The sequence below is a fragment of the Solanum stenotomum genome, chromosome 11, assembly GCF_019186545.1.
Source record: "Solanum stenotomum isolate F172 chromosome 11, ASM1918654v1, whole genome shotgun sequence".
Taxonomy (NCBI): Eukaryota; Viridiplantae; Streptophyta; class Magnoliopsida; order Solanales; family Solanaceae; genus Solanum; species Solanum stenotomum.
The window spans coordinates 55,322,845-55,340,726 of NC_064292.1; the positions used below are offsets into that span (position 1 = coordinate 55,322,845).

The 17,882-nt window shown below is 33.8% G+C and overlaps 2 protein-coding genes and 2 pseudogenes across 2 annotated transcripts in view; 3 read left to right on the forward strand and 1 right to left on the reverse strand.

The window, feature by feature from the left end:
- LOC125846081 (rhamnogalacturonate lyase B-like) overlaps positions 1-1,116 on the reverse strand; it is a 22,318-nt pseudogene extending 21,202 nt beyond the window's left edge.
- Positions 1-17,882, forward strand: part of LOC125843918 (TMV resistance protein N-like) — a 156,696-nt gene that overhangs the window by 122,260 nt on the left and 16,554 nt on the right. The gene's annotated exons all lie outside the window — the stretch shown is intronic.
- LOC125846082 (TMV resistance protein N-like) lies at positions 5,101-7,209 on the forward strand. The gene is made up of 3 exons (XM_049525534.1): positions 5,101-5,131; positions 6,225-6,437; positions 6,587-7,209. The coding sequence occupies exons 1-3, from the start codon at positions 5,101-5,103 to the stop codon at positions 7,207-7,209; spliced, it is 867 nt and encodes a 288-aa protein (XP_049381491.1).
- The window catches only part of LOC125846083 (TMV resistance protein N-like), a 7,455-nt pseudogene continuing 1,598 nt past the window's right edge, over positions 12,026-17,882 (forward strand).

Here is a 17,882-nt window from a genome sequence, read left to right on the forward strand (position 1 = left end):
AATTTTCCAACCAAACCTTTGTTTGATTACCGTGATGTTCTGTGTTTTATTGCATTTCTTTTTTTAAATCATTGCAAGTAATATCCACTTGATACTTTTTCACATAATTTATAATACATGTGTAAATTAGAGTGAATTTATATATTAATTTATATAAGCTATAGTGTGAAAGAAGAAACATAGAATATTAGTAATATGTAAATTAAATACCCAGAGAATAGATTAACCTTCATAATAATAAAAACACATACTATTATTTTGCTTAAATGTAAACGTATGATTTAAACCATATCTCATGTACTAGTTTGTCTCAACGTTATAATCATGCATTACTAAATTTTGTATTATACTTTCTGTATTATTCATTGTTGACACCCCAATTTTGACCCTCCCCGGCAATCATTAATTTCTGAGTTTCTTAAATCCAAACTATTTGAAATAACTGACTTTATAAAATTCAAAATATTTTTCAAGTCATTTTAAGTAATTTCGTCATTTTTACAATTTTCTGAATAATATGCTTGTTTTACATAATTATGTATATATTAATTAGTATATTTTATGAATATTTGAAAATAGTCTCAAAAAGATTTTGTTTTAATTAAATATTTGGTTAATCAATTTTGGTTATATAATGGTTTATATTTTAAATTATTAGCTTGTAATTAAGTTAATTATTTTATCTCGTTAAGATCAAGAAGCTCGTGAATTAATTATATTAATTCATCCTATTTAAACTCTAGTCGAATTCACTAAATTAACTCAAGTCAGCTAACTTCTTAATTTCCCTTGGCCATTATTGCAATTTATGTGGCCATTACAAATCTTACCAATTTTTCTCTCCTCACCTTAAACCTTTTTTTTTAGATCAATTTATGCCAAATTTTGGGCCCTCCTTCAGTAGCAGCGTTTCAGCAGCACAGTCCAATTCCCAGCCCACCTCAATTGTCCCCATCAGCATATTACAACAACAGCAACCCGACCCAGCCCACTCCAATACTCCTTTTCCTTTATTCCAAAGAGGAACCCAGAGACAACGTACCATTCCCAATAAACGACAACAATTCCAGCTTTCATAATGTTAAACACCACAGCAACCAAATGACGGAAGTACATCACATAGACTGTGTGAGCAGCTAGCACGAGCTTTTCCCCTTTTTTCCTCTTCCGGAATGAGACATTTTTTTGGAGAAAAAGTTGTATCCCCTAAATGGTGAAAGGATTTTTGATTTCGAATTTCAAATGGCAAAATTCCATCCGAATTTCCCCCCTTTTTCTACCCAAATTTCCTTGTATAAAAACTCTCTTTGCATTTAGTCTTAAGGGGGGGATTTTTATTTTTTTTTGGAGTTGAAACTTTGGTGTTAGAGAAATTATTGGAGAGAATATCAGAAAGTATAGGAGGGAGCTAAGACACGAAAAAGAAATAGTTTACAAAGAGATTTTCTTGTGGTTAATCGCTTTTATAGTCGAAAGATTCTCGAAAAACTCTCTACTTCTAAATTTTCGAAAAGCTCTTGGTCTGGGTTTTGTTTGGAGGGCTCAAACCGGAACTCGCGTGGAAGAAATCGCTGCCTCCTCTGCTCGTGTTGTCTTAGTTCAGCTGCCCGGAAAGAGGTAAAAATCATTCCTTAAATTTTGTTTCGCTTTGACATTTAGCTGTTACACTTAATGTTTTTGTTTTCTCCTCAACTGTGACTTGGCATTTTTATTTATTTGTTTATGTTGGAATCGGTTAAAATTGGTTTAACGTTTTAGCTAAGTCTTTTTTTTATTTATTGAAGTCATATTGTTGGTTTGCCTGCCGAAATGTGCAGAGTGTTTTGCTTTCGTCATTTGGCCGTTGTTCACCATTTGTTGATTCTTAATGTTGAATCCTTTAAAAAAGAAATTTAGTCCATCATCTTGTTGTTCGTTTAAAGGATATTCCTGGGGTCGACCATATTTTGATTCATTATTGTTAATGTTGTTTTCTGTAAAAGAATCTCGAAGTTAGTTGATGTGAAAATCATGTGTTGTGTCGTCTATTTTGTCTTCTACATTATCCACTTCGTGATTATCCTGCTGTCCAGCATATTGTGTTTTGAACCAAAAATGTTTCCTTTGCGTATGTTCAATGTTAGTCGAAGATCTAGCCATTGACAGTTGAGTCGATAAAATATGTGAAGTTTTGGTATTTCTCTAAGTCATCCCGTAAGTCTTTTGACGTTTGGCTTTGTTAAAATTAGGTTTGTATTCGAATAATCAACGTAGTCTTTGTTTTTGCCTTAGCGGGCCATTGAATCTGTTAGGAAGATGGCTAAATAGCATGTTCATTGTCTCTTAATGGTCTCATCACCGCCTCCCCAATTTATTTGAAACTTGATCCCTCCATTAGTAATTGTTATTGTTTGTTATGTTGGAAGTTCGGGGTGACAGTAGCTTAAGAATGTGACAAGAGACTGCCTAAGTTTGGGGTACCAGTTCTTCATTTAAATTAGTTGATCTTTAGTTAAAAGTGGGGATTATTGAGTCAAACATTGGGGCAAAGGCTTTAATTTGTTCATCTTATATATAAAATCAGCAATTATTATCATTTGGAGGTGTATTTCTCGGTTGCTTTCGGTGTTATCCAGAGTATTAAAAAAAAAAAAAGAATTTTCTTGACCTTAGATATGATCTTTTGTTGTTGTTGCTAGGTTTGACTTTACAGACTTCTTGTTCATCTGATGCTCTTTGACTTATGACTTGGAATTCGATTTTACACGACCCTAATTTGTTTATCCCATTTACTTATTCAGTTGCTAAAAGCGAGAGTTAATAGTACAAGCATCTGATCACTATGGCTTGCTTTTAATTCTTCTTGTCATGTATTCGCATTTGCTAAACTCATGGTCATTGCTAGCTCTTTTATATATTGACAAGTTGTGCTCCTTTTGGTGTATTTATCATTTGGCGATCGGTTAATCCTCGTTTATCGACGGTTCAAAGATTTTATTTATCGAGTACTAATTTTTATTTTTATTTTTTGTTGCATGTGAAACCTGTCTTGGTCCTACGGACCCCTTGCATCTTCCTTTAGGCCATGGAGGCCCAATTCCATTTTATCTCGAGTCGGCTAGCTGTAAAAATTGACGTACAGGACTTGGAGTCGAAAAATCCGAAATAGATCAAGAAGTTAAAAGATTGGGCCAAAAGCCCACTTTTAATTCCAAAGAGATGTATTTTGTTATTTTGGGCCTAAGCCCTCGTCATTTTATTTATTATTACTCTCGTTAGAATTTAGGACAGGTGGCAAGAATTGGACCCTTTGGTCCAAGATGAAATTAGGCCCAAGTGCTGGCCTAGGCGGACAGAAAACCAGACTTGGGCCCAAATCTCTCTCTCTCCTTATTATATGTTTCGTGTTAATTTTGTTGTTAGTACATACTTATTTGCTAATTAACTTTAAGGTTCTTAATTCAACTCCCCAAAAAAGAAAGCCATTTTGAGTTGAAATTAAACAAACTCATTTTTAAATTGACCTTCAGAATACTTAGTATACTTCACTTAAGTAAATGCCCCTATAATATTTCCCTGTTCTCCTTTTAAAACCGTCTCAACTATAAAGTAGTTCACTTTTGCAATCCAAGCTAAGTTAAAATTATTTTAGCCAAATAAATTAGTTGTCGGATAACCGCATTAGCGGATATTCTAGGTGCTTTAAAAAACTTACTAGAATATTAATAGGAACCCCGAACCCTCTTTAAATATTTTTCAATTGATTTCCTGTTTTAGTCTTTTGAAAAAATAGTTTTCTTGATTTTTCTTAAAAAATTAAGTGGCGACTCTTAAACCAGTCCAAAACATATTTTCCAAATGAAACAATATCTCCACATTTTCTGCATTTTCACTTTTAAAAAATTCAATGCATACAATTAAAAATATCGGATTTGAATCATTTATCTAATAATATCACAAAAAGAAAAAACTACTAGGTGATTTTTATAATCTATCAAATTTTTTAGTGAACAAAGTTACTCGATATTGTAGGTTACATACCTCTAATTTGCTAATCTTTTGTATGTGTAATAATATGATATTTTTACTGTATTAAGCTTATATATAAGCTTAGAAATTGCTCATTAAATTAGATAATTTTCCTTAAATATAAATCTTAAAAGAGATTATAGTTGACTAATGAAAAGAAAAGAAGCAAAAGTAATTTATTTTCTAAATAAAAGTCAATTAATAGTAATTTACCTAAAAACATAACAGGAAATACTATTACAATATAGATGTCAAATTAAATTTTTTTCATTAAATTTACCTTCTTATATGTTCCTACATTTCGAGAAAAATAAAATATTGCCAATTCATATATAATATCGCGATAAATTGAGGTTTAGTAATAGATACACGCAAATACACTTATTATCTGCACAGATACAGTTATACAAAGTTATTGTATATGCAAAAATACAGTTATTAAGGGCATGAATATAACACACGAATAATGTATATACTCACAGATACACTTATTATCTGCACAAATACAATTACCCAAAGATATTGTATACATGAAAATATAGTTATTAAGTACACAAATACAACACGCGAATAATGTATATTTCTGCTATATATATATACTATATACCTCTTGATGCAATGTATTCCTCTACGTTTTAGAATCAAAATACTACTACGTTTCGTAATTAAGAAAGATATCGATATATTTTTTTGAAAATCTAAATGCAAAAAAAATAATATTTTTTAGGAATTTTTTTAAAAAAATGATTCTGACAATGGAGGTCTTGTCATACAAAGTGCAGGCCTGTGGATGAAAGGGCCTGAGCAAATTGGGCCCTATTCTAATGGCCCATTTTTATTTGTTGTTATTAAATCTGCAATCCATTAGATGATGCATATATATAGATTGGACATTTTGACATGACACTCACTCATTAGCAGCCAAGTATTAAAAAGTTCCAACTTCCAACCTGACACACTTATCTTTAAAAAAAGAAATCGATGAAAGAAAATTCGTAATGGCTATTCTTCGAGTGTACACGAGGTAAATCATGCTTTTATGATATAGTTTGAAAATTACATAGGAGAAGTAAATTAGACAAGTTACGTGCGATGAATTTGATTCAGAAGACCAAAATTCTTGGTATCGTAAGTAAGGGGTTTCGAACTTGAGACCTCCATTATAAAAGTCGCAAGTTGAATCATTTGAGCTACCCTGAAGAAGGAGAAAAAAATAGTAGTTTGCATTTTATAGAAGTGACTATAGTTTGTGTGAGATCTTTTTTTACTTCACGAGCAGTTGGATCTGAATTTTATATTTTTGAATTCATATATACCGGTTTTATTAACTTGTGAAATAAAATTAAAAAAAATATAATATGACATGACTTTCATTTAATCGAAACTTCAGTAGAGATATTGAATATTCAGGAAAAAAAAAAGTTGTAGTTTGCTCCTTGCATATGGACAATTAAGTTGTGATGAGGATTGCGGTGGTTATATAACATTATTATAATAATAATAATAATAATTATTATTATTATTATTATTATATGTTTTCGGTTGTAGGTGATGAATTAAAGTGATATAATATATAGTAATATTATTTGTTGGCCATAACATAACAACAAACAAATTAATATAATGACGATTTCACCAATAAGACTTTTTGGAATAGTGATGAAATGCTTCATGAAAATATGATAACGATAAGGTTTGGTAGTAGTAATATCTTTGGATTTTATATAACTTCTTTTCTAAAAATAGAAAAGAAAAAAAATAACAAGAAACAATAAAGGTTAAGAAGGTAGGATTATATATAAATATATAAATCATATATTTAAAAACTATCGTAATTTATAAAGATCAAAATAATCATATATCATAGAGTACAAAATTTTTCGAAAGAATAAGATGCTATGAGGTGAGAAGGAAGCTAAAATCCTCAATTTACAGAAATTCCAAATCTTTTTTTTTCCTACAAATAAATAATTAGTTAAATATAAAAAAGATTTAAGTTTCTTTATTTATGATTTTGTTATTAGAATCTGAGCTTCAATTAATTTTTTACTAAGAGCGAAAGAAATTGTTATCATTCTATAGTTTTACCACATTACTTATTTTAGTATTGTTTTTCACCAAATTAATACGTTTTATTTTGGAATCTGATAAACTATGAATAACAAAACATTAGTTCATATAATCTCTTTCGATTTTTTTTTTTTTTTTNTTGCCAGGTTTCAAGGGGATGCAATACTTGAATACTTTGGATCTCAGTTTCTGCGATCTAACAGATGGAGGACTTCCGGAAGACATTGGATCCTTATCCTCTGTGAAACACTTGAATCTCAAGGGAAATAATTTTGAGTATTTGCCTCATAGCATAGCCCAGCTTGATGCTCTTCAAACCTTGGACTTATCAGATTGCAAGAGACTTAGACAGCTGCCAGGTTTCACGGGGATGCAATACTTGGATCTTTGGATCTCAGTTTCTGCAATCTAATAAATGGAGAACTTCTGGAAGACATTGGATATTTATCCTCGTTGAAATACTTGTACCTCAATATAAATAATTTTGAGCATTTTCCTGAAAGCATAGCCCAACTTGGTGCTCTTCGAATCTTGGACTTATTAGATTGCAAGAGGCTTACACAGCTGCCAGAATTTCCACAGCAATTACATACAATAAGTGCAGATTGGAGTAATGATTGGATCTGTAATTCAGTGTTCCAGAATTTCTCAGCAATGCAGCATGACATCTCTGCTTCAGATTCCTTGTCACTAACAGTGTTCACCCTCACAGGGAATATACCAATACCAAGATGGTTCCACCATCGGGAAGATGGTAGAAGTATATCAGTCAAATTGCCTGAAAATTGGTATGTAAGTGATAACTTCTTGGGATTTGCTGTATGTTACACTGGCAAATTAATTGACGCAATAGCTCATTTGATTTGTTATGATGAGAGGCCAGTGACGCGTATCACCCAGAAACTTGCCTTATCCAATCATTCAGTAGAATTTCAGAAATCTGCTATTCATTTTTTCTTGGTACCTCTTACTGGCTTGTTGGATAAATCTAAGGCAAATGGAAAAACACCAAACGACTATGGGCGAATTAGGATATTTTCCACTGGAGAAATGAAGAAGTTTGGACTTCGTTTATTGTATAAAGATAAACCTAAGATTGAGGCGAGTTGCTCATCTTCTCAGAAACAATGATGAACTAACAGCCATGATGATAGTGAACACCAAGATGAAGCCAGGCTATCAGAAAATGAGAATGATCATACACCAGAAGCAACTTTTATTTTTCCTTCAAATTTTACAAGAATAATATTTGTACAGAGCCACATTTTGTTGTTTGTTGGATGGTGAAATGGAGGTTTATTTTTCATGTTCAATCATTCATTGTTTACTAATTGTCTTTTCTCTTTTTATATATACTAGTTCTGGACACGTGCAGTGCACGTGTATCCCATACTAATTTATATTGAATCATTAGAATTAATGATAAATGTACTTTCTGATAGAACAAAGTTTTAAAATTGATAGAAATTTCATTTTGACATATGAAAGTATCCTTGCAATGAAAACATTTTTCTAGCCTGAAGTTTTAGTTAGAGAAGTGATTGGAAGGCTGAAGGTGACAAGAAAATTAAAAATAAAATATGCTAAGAAATCACGTGAACATCCAGTGAAATACAAGCAGCAAGGAACAAAAGTAGCAAAATTTAAAGATAACAACAGTGACCTACACACTTGGTAACAATTTATATGTTCTTCACAGAAAAAAGAAGATAAAAATAAAAAATTAGAAATAATTGAGTTAGTCAAAATTCTTACGGGTACAACAATTTCTTGTTCTGCGATCCATATCACTCCACCTTAAAAAATGAATTACTACACGTTGAGTTTTGGATTGAAAACCCATCACAAATCCATATATGTGAGTTTATTTTCATGAGTTTACATTAATGGTAAACAATAAATGTATCAAGTCAGTTTAATTGGACTAACTTTTCAGTTTCCCAAAAAAATGTTACACATTCAAAAAATGTGCATGTGCAGAAGTATTTACGATAAATCATTTAATGAAGATGAATCAAATATTGTGAAAATAACAAGGAAGTGGAAGGTTGTGAAAAACAATTAATAGGTGAGAAGAAGACAAATTAAAATAATAAGCAGTAATAATTGAGGTAATTCATATTGTTATAAATGAAGTTTTTTAGAGGCAAAAAATATGTAAGTTACATTACATATGCTCATAATAGGTGAAAAAATAAAATTGACTCATTAAAGAAGAATCTGTTCAACTTCTCATTTGTATAACAAGTTACTTACAAAAGTAAGTAATGGGTGAACAAATTAGTTCCACACATTTAGGGAGAATTGAATGTGGAGGATTAAAATATGATTGTTGTGTTTTTAATTTACTCACTATTTATGTTATTTAAACATTACTATTTAATTTGATTTTAATTCAATGAAGGGCCGTAAATTTTGTACTGTGCTGAACTTGCATTTCAACCTTCAAGTAATTCAAATATGATTGTACAATATTTAATTAAATGTTTTATGATATTTTGATTTATTGCAATGGTGAACTTGTAATTCGGCATTGATGATAAAAGCTAATACAATATGATATGATTAAATATAGAATAACTAATTAAGTCTTTAAAAAGGGGTAAAAATGTCTAGCAACTTTCTATGGACATTTTCGTCTTTCATTTTTTGATTTAATACTTTCCTACTTTGAACATTTACTATATGATATGCTTTTTATTTAATATTCAATTAATTAGATGTTTTATAATTTTTTATTGAGTGGAGGGACAAAATGGTAATCCAACTTTGAAGGTTGGAGCTTCCCACTATATATATATATATATATATATTGTAACACCCCGACTTTTCAAAACGTCTAAATTAACTCGTATCTTCGTGGAAAGACAAGGAGGGTGAGTAATAAATTAAAAATGATGTGTTATGTTATATTTTAAGTGTTCAAGTGTTGTATCTCAAGTTTTGAAGTTAGATAAGTGGCAAAATAAAAGTTGGCGAAAGTTACCGTAAATTCCTTTTTAAAGATTTGTCTGAAATTTGAGTCAAATGTCTCGGACGTTTTCTCCCAATCTATTAAGAGTTGTGGTCCCTACAAACTATTGAATCGAAGGTCTACGAGTCTAGTTTTCAACGCATCAAACCGTTTGTTCATACGACTTCAGAATAGAGAGATATTCGCGTTTTCGTAGGACTGCGCAAGCAAGCACGTGAGGTGGGGCCCTAGGTCGGTGGAAAGCTGTATATATCTTCTTCTTCGAGTTTTTTCTCCATTTTAAGCTAAATATACAGAGAAAACATAGAAACCCATTTCTAGGATCAAGCTAAATATAGATTTTCTCGACTTAAGTCCTTGACGAAAGTTGTTCTACGCGTTGGGCTCATCATCGTGGTATAATTTGTTTTATCGATTGCGTAGCATATCACACTTTAGTGTTGGGACAGCAGGGTTTTGAATATATTTGAAGGTTTTGAGGTGAATTACGAACCTAAGATCGAGGTAAGACCCTTCTTTCATCGATTCTAGCTTTTATAAGTAGCAAATAGCAATTTGCGACGGAAATACATATCTTTTATTGTATTGTCATGGTATCTTTTATTTTGTGTGTTGATTATGGTCCTACCTTGTTGTAGTATCGAGGGAGTTATGAGTTAAAGTCTTTAGGCCACGTGAAATTAGCGAAAAAGGTATGTTAAGGCTATTCTCTTCCTATGGCATGTTTCCTTAAAGCTTAGGGGCAATGTAATTGAGTTGTTATCGTTGTTATACTTATAGCCATTATTGTTGATTGTTGACTGCTCGAGTGCGTATAATCATCTCTTATCGGGATTCTTATTCAGTAGTAACATTCGTATGTTGGACACGACTTAGAGGCTATTTGTACAGGTTGCCTATAACTAAATTGCTCACTTTTAGCTGTTGGATTGTTATTGTTGCCTTTGGGCTATTGTTGTTAGCTGCAGGAATGTGATTTATGCCTAGAAGGGCTATGTTCTGCCTACGGGGCCATATGGATAACTAAAAGGGCTATATGTTGCCTACGGGGCTATATTGATGCCTAGCAGGGCTATATTGACGCCTAAGAAGGCTATGGGCTTCCTACATGGCTATGTTGTTGCCTAAGAGGGCTATGAGTTGTCTATAAGCTATGTTGATACCTAAGAGAACTATGTGCTGCTATGGGGTTATATTAATGCCTAAGAGGGCTAGGTGATTGCCTACAGGGCTAGGGGACTATCGATAGGGGTATATAGACTGATTGGCACCTTCCGGGCTTATGGGGGCCTGAGTAGGTGGTCTTGTGTGCTGTTTGTACCTACCGAGCTTATGGGGGCTCTGTTAGGTTGTTGTTTTATTATTTCTGATAAATTTAGAATTATGAGCAGGTCAGTACACTTGTCTTATCCTTGATTTACTTATCGAATTATTCCAGTATATTAAGATACTTGATCATAGTCTATTGCCTTTCATACTCTGTATATTATTTTGTACTGACGCCCCATTGCCTGGGGGCGCTGCATTCATGCATGCAGGTCCTGACAGACGATTGAGTAGACCTCCTCAGCAGCAGGATTGACTTCTATCCCGTTGGCTAGCCCCTTTCCTTCGGAGCTGCCAGTGTTTGGAGGTTTGTTAGATTTTGTTGTACATATTGTTATGGGTAGGGTGGGGCCCTGTCCCGCCAATCGTTAATACTCTTAGAGGCTTGCAGACTAGTGTGTGGGGTTCATAACTACGTTATGGCCATGCTGGCCTAGTTTTGTTGGTTTGCTGAAGCTTGCTGGTTGTGTGATGCGTTGTCTTGTTATATGCATGATTTCAGTTTTGGTATAGATATCATGGTGGCCTCGACGGCCCAATTAGGACTTCTGTGCTAGTTGACTATTTATTTAAATGATCTCCTGGGAGTAGCTGTTTCTTTTATAGATCAGTTGACAGGGGCCTTGCCGGCCGATGGCTTAGTTTTAAGCCGAGATATACTTGTTTGATTTCTTGATTGCGTGTAACTGTCATGCGCTAGTAGCAAATGGTTCAGCAGGGTCGGCTTGGGCCTTAGTTTTGGCATTAGGAGCCAGTTGCGCCCTTGAATCTGGGGCGTGACATATATGATATGATGATATACAATTCTCTCCAAACTTAAATTTTCGGTTAACTTATTTTGGGTTCAAGTCTTGGATATTGAGTAGCCTTTGTTAGGATTTAGGAAGCATTTTACTCTCAATGTGAGACTTGCTGGAAGGAAAAGGATACTCGCATCGTGTGTTTATATCAAATCATATAAATTTATTATATTTAAGTTAGTTAATATAATATGAAAATATTGTCTCAACTCTCAATTATTCTACAAGGTGAAAATATTTGTTCTTGATCAAGATAGAATATGTCAAACTCATGTGCATTATTCATTTTGTTTGTCACTACTCACCTTGTTTTTGAGTTATTTTCAATGGTTTTTGAAATCTTATAAGTTAAATCGATAACCAAACTGATAAATGAATATCTTAATGGATCTATAAGGATTTAGTATGTTACAATCATTAACTGATAAATCAAACTGAAAAACTTTAAAATTGAATTGAATCAATTGATACTGTGGTAGATAGTGATAGTTTAGGTAGTAATTGTTGGTCTAATCAGTTTCAAGATGTATTTTAATATATAGATGTTGATAGTTCATATAAAAAAAAAGGAACAATTGATAGTTGAAGTAAAAAACTTGCGAAAATAATAATAAATAAGGTGTGTTTTGACCATTCATGAATTTAACATTTTACATAATGAAAACAATCAAATATACCATTAAACTATCAAAATGACTCATCCATATTATCCGTGATTAATTGGACTCACATACATAAAATATAACGAATTTTCAAATATCAGAATTAGACACGTAACCTCCTGTTAGAGGTCCACGTCACTCACCAGTTCCACCAAATTAAAACCCAACCCAATTAAATCAACCCGACCCACTTCCCTTTTAAACCAAAACCAGTCAGCCCCCTTTGTCTTCTTCACTGCTCCGGCGAAGAGCTTCTAGCTCCGGTGAACCGGAGCAACTAGCGACGCAACACCCGTTTCTGATGTCGTGGATCTTGTTCTTTTTAGGTTGGTGCTTACTTTTTTCTACTTGATTTTGTGCATAATGTTTTTTTTTTTGTATGTATATTTGTTTGATAATTGCTACTGTTCAGTAAAATAACCCAAATTGAACTTGTTTCTGCTGTCTTAAAGTTAGCAAGGTTGAAGATGAATATTTTATAGAGTTTGAGTAAATTACACGGAAAATGTATTGGTTGGAAATGCTTATGAAAAATTTAGTTTAATTAAGAAAGGACAAATCTCTTTCACTTTTTTCTTTCTCACTGACTTTCCCACTTCCTTTTATTAAAGTTGGGGTGGGTGTGGCTCAACATGGATTCAATAATTCACATTCTACTTTAATTGTTCCCTTTATATGACATACGTTCCCTTTTTTAATTAATTACAGATGATGATGATTCTTCTTTTCCAAAAAAAATAAAATTGATTCTTTTGTTTGAAGTCAAGTTGTAACATAATTTACAATTTCAAAATATACTTTTTTCATCCATAAATTAGTTTAAGGAGAGGACCATCTGATATGATTCACTATCTTTCCATTACCACTGTTACAGTTTGTGTTTCCTTTTTCTTTTCAGACGTTTAATTGAATCCATGTCATCTTCTTCCTCTTTTGCGAGTAATTCACATTATTGTCCTCGATGGAAGTATGATGTCTTTCTTAGTTTTAGAGGTGCAGACACTCGGAGAACATTTATGGGTCACTTGTATGAAGGTTTGAAAAACAGGGGGATATTCACTTTTCAAGATGATAAAAGGCTAGAGCATGGAGATTCCATCTCAGAAGAACTCGTGAAAGCTATAGAAGAGTCTCAAGTTGCCCTTGTTGTTTTCTCAAAGAATTATGCTACGTCAAGGTGGTGCTTGAATGAACTAGTGAAGATTATGGATTGCAAGACTCAATATGGACAAACAGTCATACCGATCTTCTATGATGTGGATCCATCACATGTTCGATACCAAAGTGAGAGCTTTGCAGAAGCATTTGCCAAACACGGATCGAGGTATAAGGATGATGTTGAAGGAATGCACAAGGTGAAAAGATGGAGGATTGCTCTAAGTGATGCCGCAGATCTAAAAGGTTGTGATATCCGCCAAGGGTGAGTATAAACAGTTTATTTTATCTCTATTTTAGACATTAGAAATGTTTCCCTTTATTTTATAATTTCTGGAAAATAGAAAGACAGTTGATTTACATTCATTTATCCTCCAGAAGATACTGTTGTTCTTATCACTTCAACAAAATTACTTAATAACAAGAGTTTGATTTATGTGAAATACTTACTAATACTTGACTCTTTTTTTTTCATTTATCCACAATTAAGCTTCTTATTTGTGTAGGATCGAGTCAGAGAATATTCAGCAGATTGTCAACCAAATCTCGTCCAAATTATGTAGGATTTCTTTATCTTAGTTACAAGATATTGTGGAAATCTATGATGTTACACTTAACCCTTAAAGCCCCAAAACCCCCTAAACCTAAAAAAACTCTAAGCTCTAAAACCTATAAAGCCCCAAATCGTATATGCTAAAACCCTAAGAAACCCTAAATCCTATAAACATTAAAATAAACCCTAAACCCATTTAAAACCCCTACAAAACCCTAAGCTCTTAACCACAGGGGTCACTCTTTCTATCTGGGGTGGGAGTTTACTGCTGGCTGGGTGGAGTCTGATGGATTATCTGGGTTACTTTGGGCTAGGAGCCCGGTTTTCTTCTTTCTCAATAGACTTAGCTATTCTGCGTACCTATCGGGCTTATGGTGGTTCATTCAGGTTTTATTTAAACTTGAGTACTAGTGTACCTTCTGGGCTTATGTGGGAATCTGGGGAATGGGGGGAGTTGGTAAAACGACAATAGTAAGAGCAATTTTTGATATGCTCTCACCTCAGTTTGATGGTGCTTGTTTCCTTGCGGATATCAAAGAAACTAAAGAAATGCACTCTCTGCAAAATATCCTTCTCTCTGAATTGCTAAGGAAAAAAGAAGAATACGTGAATAATAAGGTGGATGGGAAGCACTTGATGGCTCGTAGACTTCGTTTTAAGAAGGTCTTAGTTGTGCTTGATGACATAAATCACGGAGACCATTTGGATAACCTAGTAGGGGACCTTGATTGGTTTGGCAAGGGCAGTAGGATTATTGCAACCACAAGAGACAAACATTTGATAGGGAAGAATGATGTAGTATATGAAGTGACTACACTAGTTGATCATCAAGCTATCCAATTGTTCAATCAACATGCTTTCAAGGATGAAGTTCCAGATAAGTCATTTGAGAAGCTAACGTTGGAGGTGGTAGGTCATGCGAATGGACTTCCTTTAGCCCTAAAAGTGTGGGGTTCTTTCTTANGTAGGATCAAATCAGAGAATATTTAGCAAATTGTCAACCAAATCTCTTCCAAATTGTGTAAGATTTCTTTATCTTATTTACAAGATATTGTAGGAATAAATACTCATTTAGAGAAAGTAAATTCCCTACTAAAGATGGAAATCAATGATGTTCGGATTGTGGGAATCTGGGGAATGGGGGGAGTTGGTAAAACGACAATAGTAAGAGCAATTTTTGATACTCTCTCACCACAATTTGATGGTGCTTGTTTACTTGCGGATATCAAAGAAACTAAAGAAATGCACTCTTTGCAAAATATCCTTCTCTCTGAACTGCTTTAGGAAAAAGAAGAATACGTGAATAATAAGGTGGATAGGAAGCAATTGATGGCTCGTAGACTTCGTTTTAAGAAGGTCTTAGTTGTGCTTGATGACATAAATCACGAAGACCATTTGGATAACCTAGTAAGGGACCTTGATTGGTTTGGCAAGGGCAGTAGGATTATTACAACCACAAGAGACAAACATTTGATAGGGAAGAATGATGTAGTAGATGAAGTGACTACACTAGTTGATCATCAAGCTATTCAACTGTTCAATCAACATGCTTTCAAGGACGAAGTTCCAGATAAGTCATTTGAGAAGCTAACGTTGGAGGTGGTAGGTCATGCGAATGGACTTCCTTTAGCCCTAAAAGTGTGGGGTTCTTTCTTACACAATAGGGACATAACTGCGTGGAGAAGTGCTATAGAGCAAATGAAAATGAACTCTAAATCAGAAATCGTTGAATAGCTCAAAATTAGCTATGATGGACTGGAGACCATACAACGAGATGTATTTCTAGATATAGCATACTTCTTACGAGGACAAACAAAAGATTACATCATTCAAATTCTTGAGAGTTGTTATGCTGGAGCAGGTAATGAATTGAGCGTCCTTATTGACAAATCTCTTGTGTTCATTTCTGACGATGATACAATTCAAATGCATGACTTAATACAAGATATGGGTAAATATATAGTAAAACTGCAAAAGGATGATCCCAGTGAATATAGCAGACTATGGGATCCTAATGATTTCGAAGAAGTGATGGTCAACAATACAGTAAGTAGACTTAATCAATGCAATAATATTCAATTTATGGTTTTCATATACCAATATTCATTTATCTTATGTTATTATGTCATGAATTAGTCTAGGAGCCTCTTAAAATATTTAATCCAACTTTCATTTTTGGATTAATTTGACATTTGTACGATATTTTGTACATAATAGCTCAATCAGTAAAAGTATAAGTTAATATTATCTAGCTATTTATCCTTAGTAACCTTTTAATGATGAATATCCTCAAATGGAAAAATACAAAATATTTTTAGTGGTGCTAGCTGTTTAATTAAGAACTTCAAGTGCAATAATATATTAGTAATATAAAACATGACAAAATTTGGCATTGCAGGGAGTGAGAAGTTAGTCCTACTGGCATTACAGGGAGTGAGGAGCAATCTGGTTACAAGGAATTCAATATCTATGCTTAAGCAAAAAAGCCATGAAAAATATGAGAAGGCTTAAAATATTACGAATTGGGAATTTTCGTACAAATGATGACTCTATTGAGTACCTGCCCAACAGCTTGCATTGGTTTGATTGTGATGGATATCCTTGGGAATCATTGCCAAAAACATTTGAACCCAAAAGACTTGTTCATCTTAGGCTCTCATGGAGTTGGTTGAGTCATTTATGGACTGAAATAAAGGTACAATACTTGTCCTTCAATTTTAGTCAAACATCCCTTTTGGAAGCTAATTTTTCATTTTGTTTTTCTTTACAATCATGTGCCTGAAATTATACCTTTATTTAGTTTCTGAACACATAATTTCAATGTGGTTACTCATTTTTGGTTAAGGGAGTAATTAAACACAAGATATTATACTGCTCTCGTTTGCCTATCTCATTTCTGTGTTCTGAATACATAACAGCATTTGCTGTCTCTACGGATGCTAGATCTTAGCTATTCTTATAACCTTATGCGAACACCAGATTTCACTGGGATGCCAAATTTGGAGGATTTGGATCTGATGGAATGTACGAGTCTTCAAGAGGTTCACTATTCCCTGGAGTATTGCGGAAAACTCATTCGATTAAATTTGAACGAGTGTGTAAGCCTTGTGAAGTTTCCATGTGTTAACATGGAATCTCTTGAATATCTGGATCTAGATGGTTGCTCTGGTTTAGAGAAATTTCCAGAGATCGTTGGAAGAATGAAGCCGGAGTTAGATAAGCACCAAACTCATTGTACCGTGCTGTATTTGACTGGTTTAAAAAGCCTTGTAGCTCTTCCAAGCAGCATTTGTAAGTTCAAAGGTTTGGTGAAGCTAAATGTGTGGGGGTGCTCAAAACTTGAAAGTTTGCCAGAAGAGATAGGTGATTTAGAAAACTTGGAGGAGCTTGATGCCGAATGGACTCTAATTTCATGTCCTCCATCTTCCATCGTCCGCTTGAACAAGCTTAAATTATTGATATTCGCAAATCATAAATCAGAAGATGGAGTGTTCTTTGTATTCCCTCACGTGAATGAAGGGTTACGCTCATTGGAAATTCTGGATATCAGTTACTGCAATTTAATAGATACTTCTGGAAGACGTTGGATGCTTACACTCATTGAAAGAGTTGAACCTCAGTGGAAATAATTTTGAGCATTTGCCTCGAAGCATAGCCCAACTTGGTTCTCTTCAAACCTTGGACTTATCACATTGCAACAGGCTTACACAGCTGCCAGAATTTCCACAACAATTAGATACAATAAATGCAGATTGGAGCAATGATTCGTTCTGTAATTCGTTGTTTCAGAATATCTCCTCATTGCAGCATGCCATCTGTGCTTCAGATTCCTTGTCACTAAGAGTGTTTGTGAGTTGGGCGAAGAATATCCCAGGTTGGTTCCTCCATCAGGCAATGGGTGCAAGTGTATCAGTCGCATTGCCTGAGAATTGGTATGTATCGGATAACTTCTTGGGATTTGCTGTATGTTACTTGGGCAAATTAATTGATATCACAGCTCATTTGATTCCCTTATGTGATGATGGGATGTCGTCGATGACCCAGGAATTTTCCTTATCTAACCATTCAGAATATACTGATGAAGATACTTCTCATTTTTTGTTGGTACCTCTTGGTGGCTTGTGGGATGCATCTAAAGCAAATGGAAAAACACCAAATGACTATGGGTGCATTAGGTTATACTCCCCTCAAGAAAGGAATGATTTTGGAGAAATAAATGATTTCGGAGTTCGTTTGTTGTCTAAAGATGAACCCAAGCTTCACATTGGGATAAGGAGGAGCAGTTATGAAAAGGCAAGTAGCTCCTCTTCTAAGAAACAAAGGTCACAAGTACA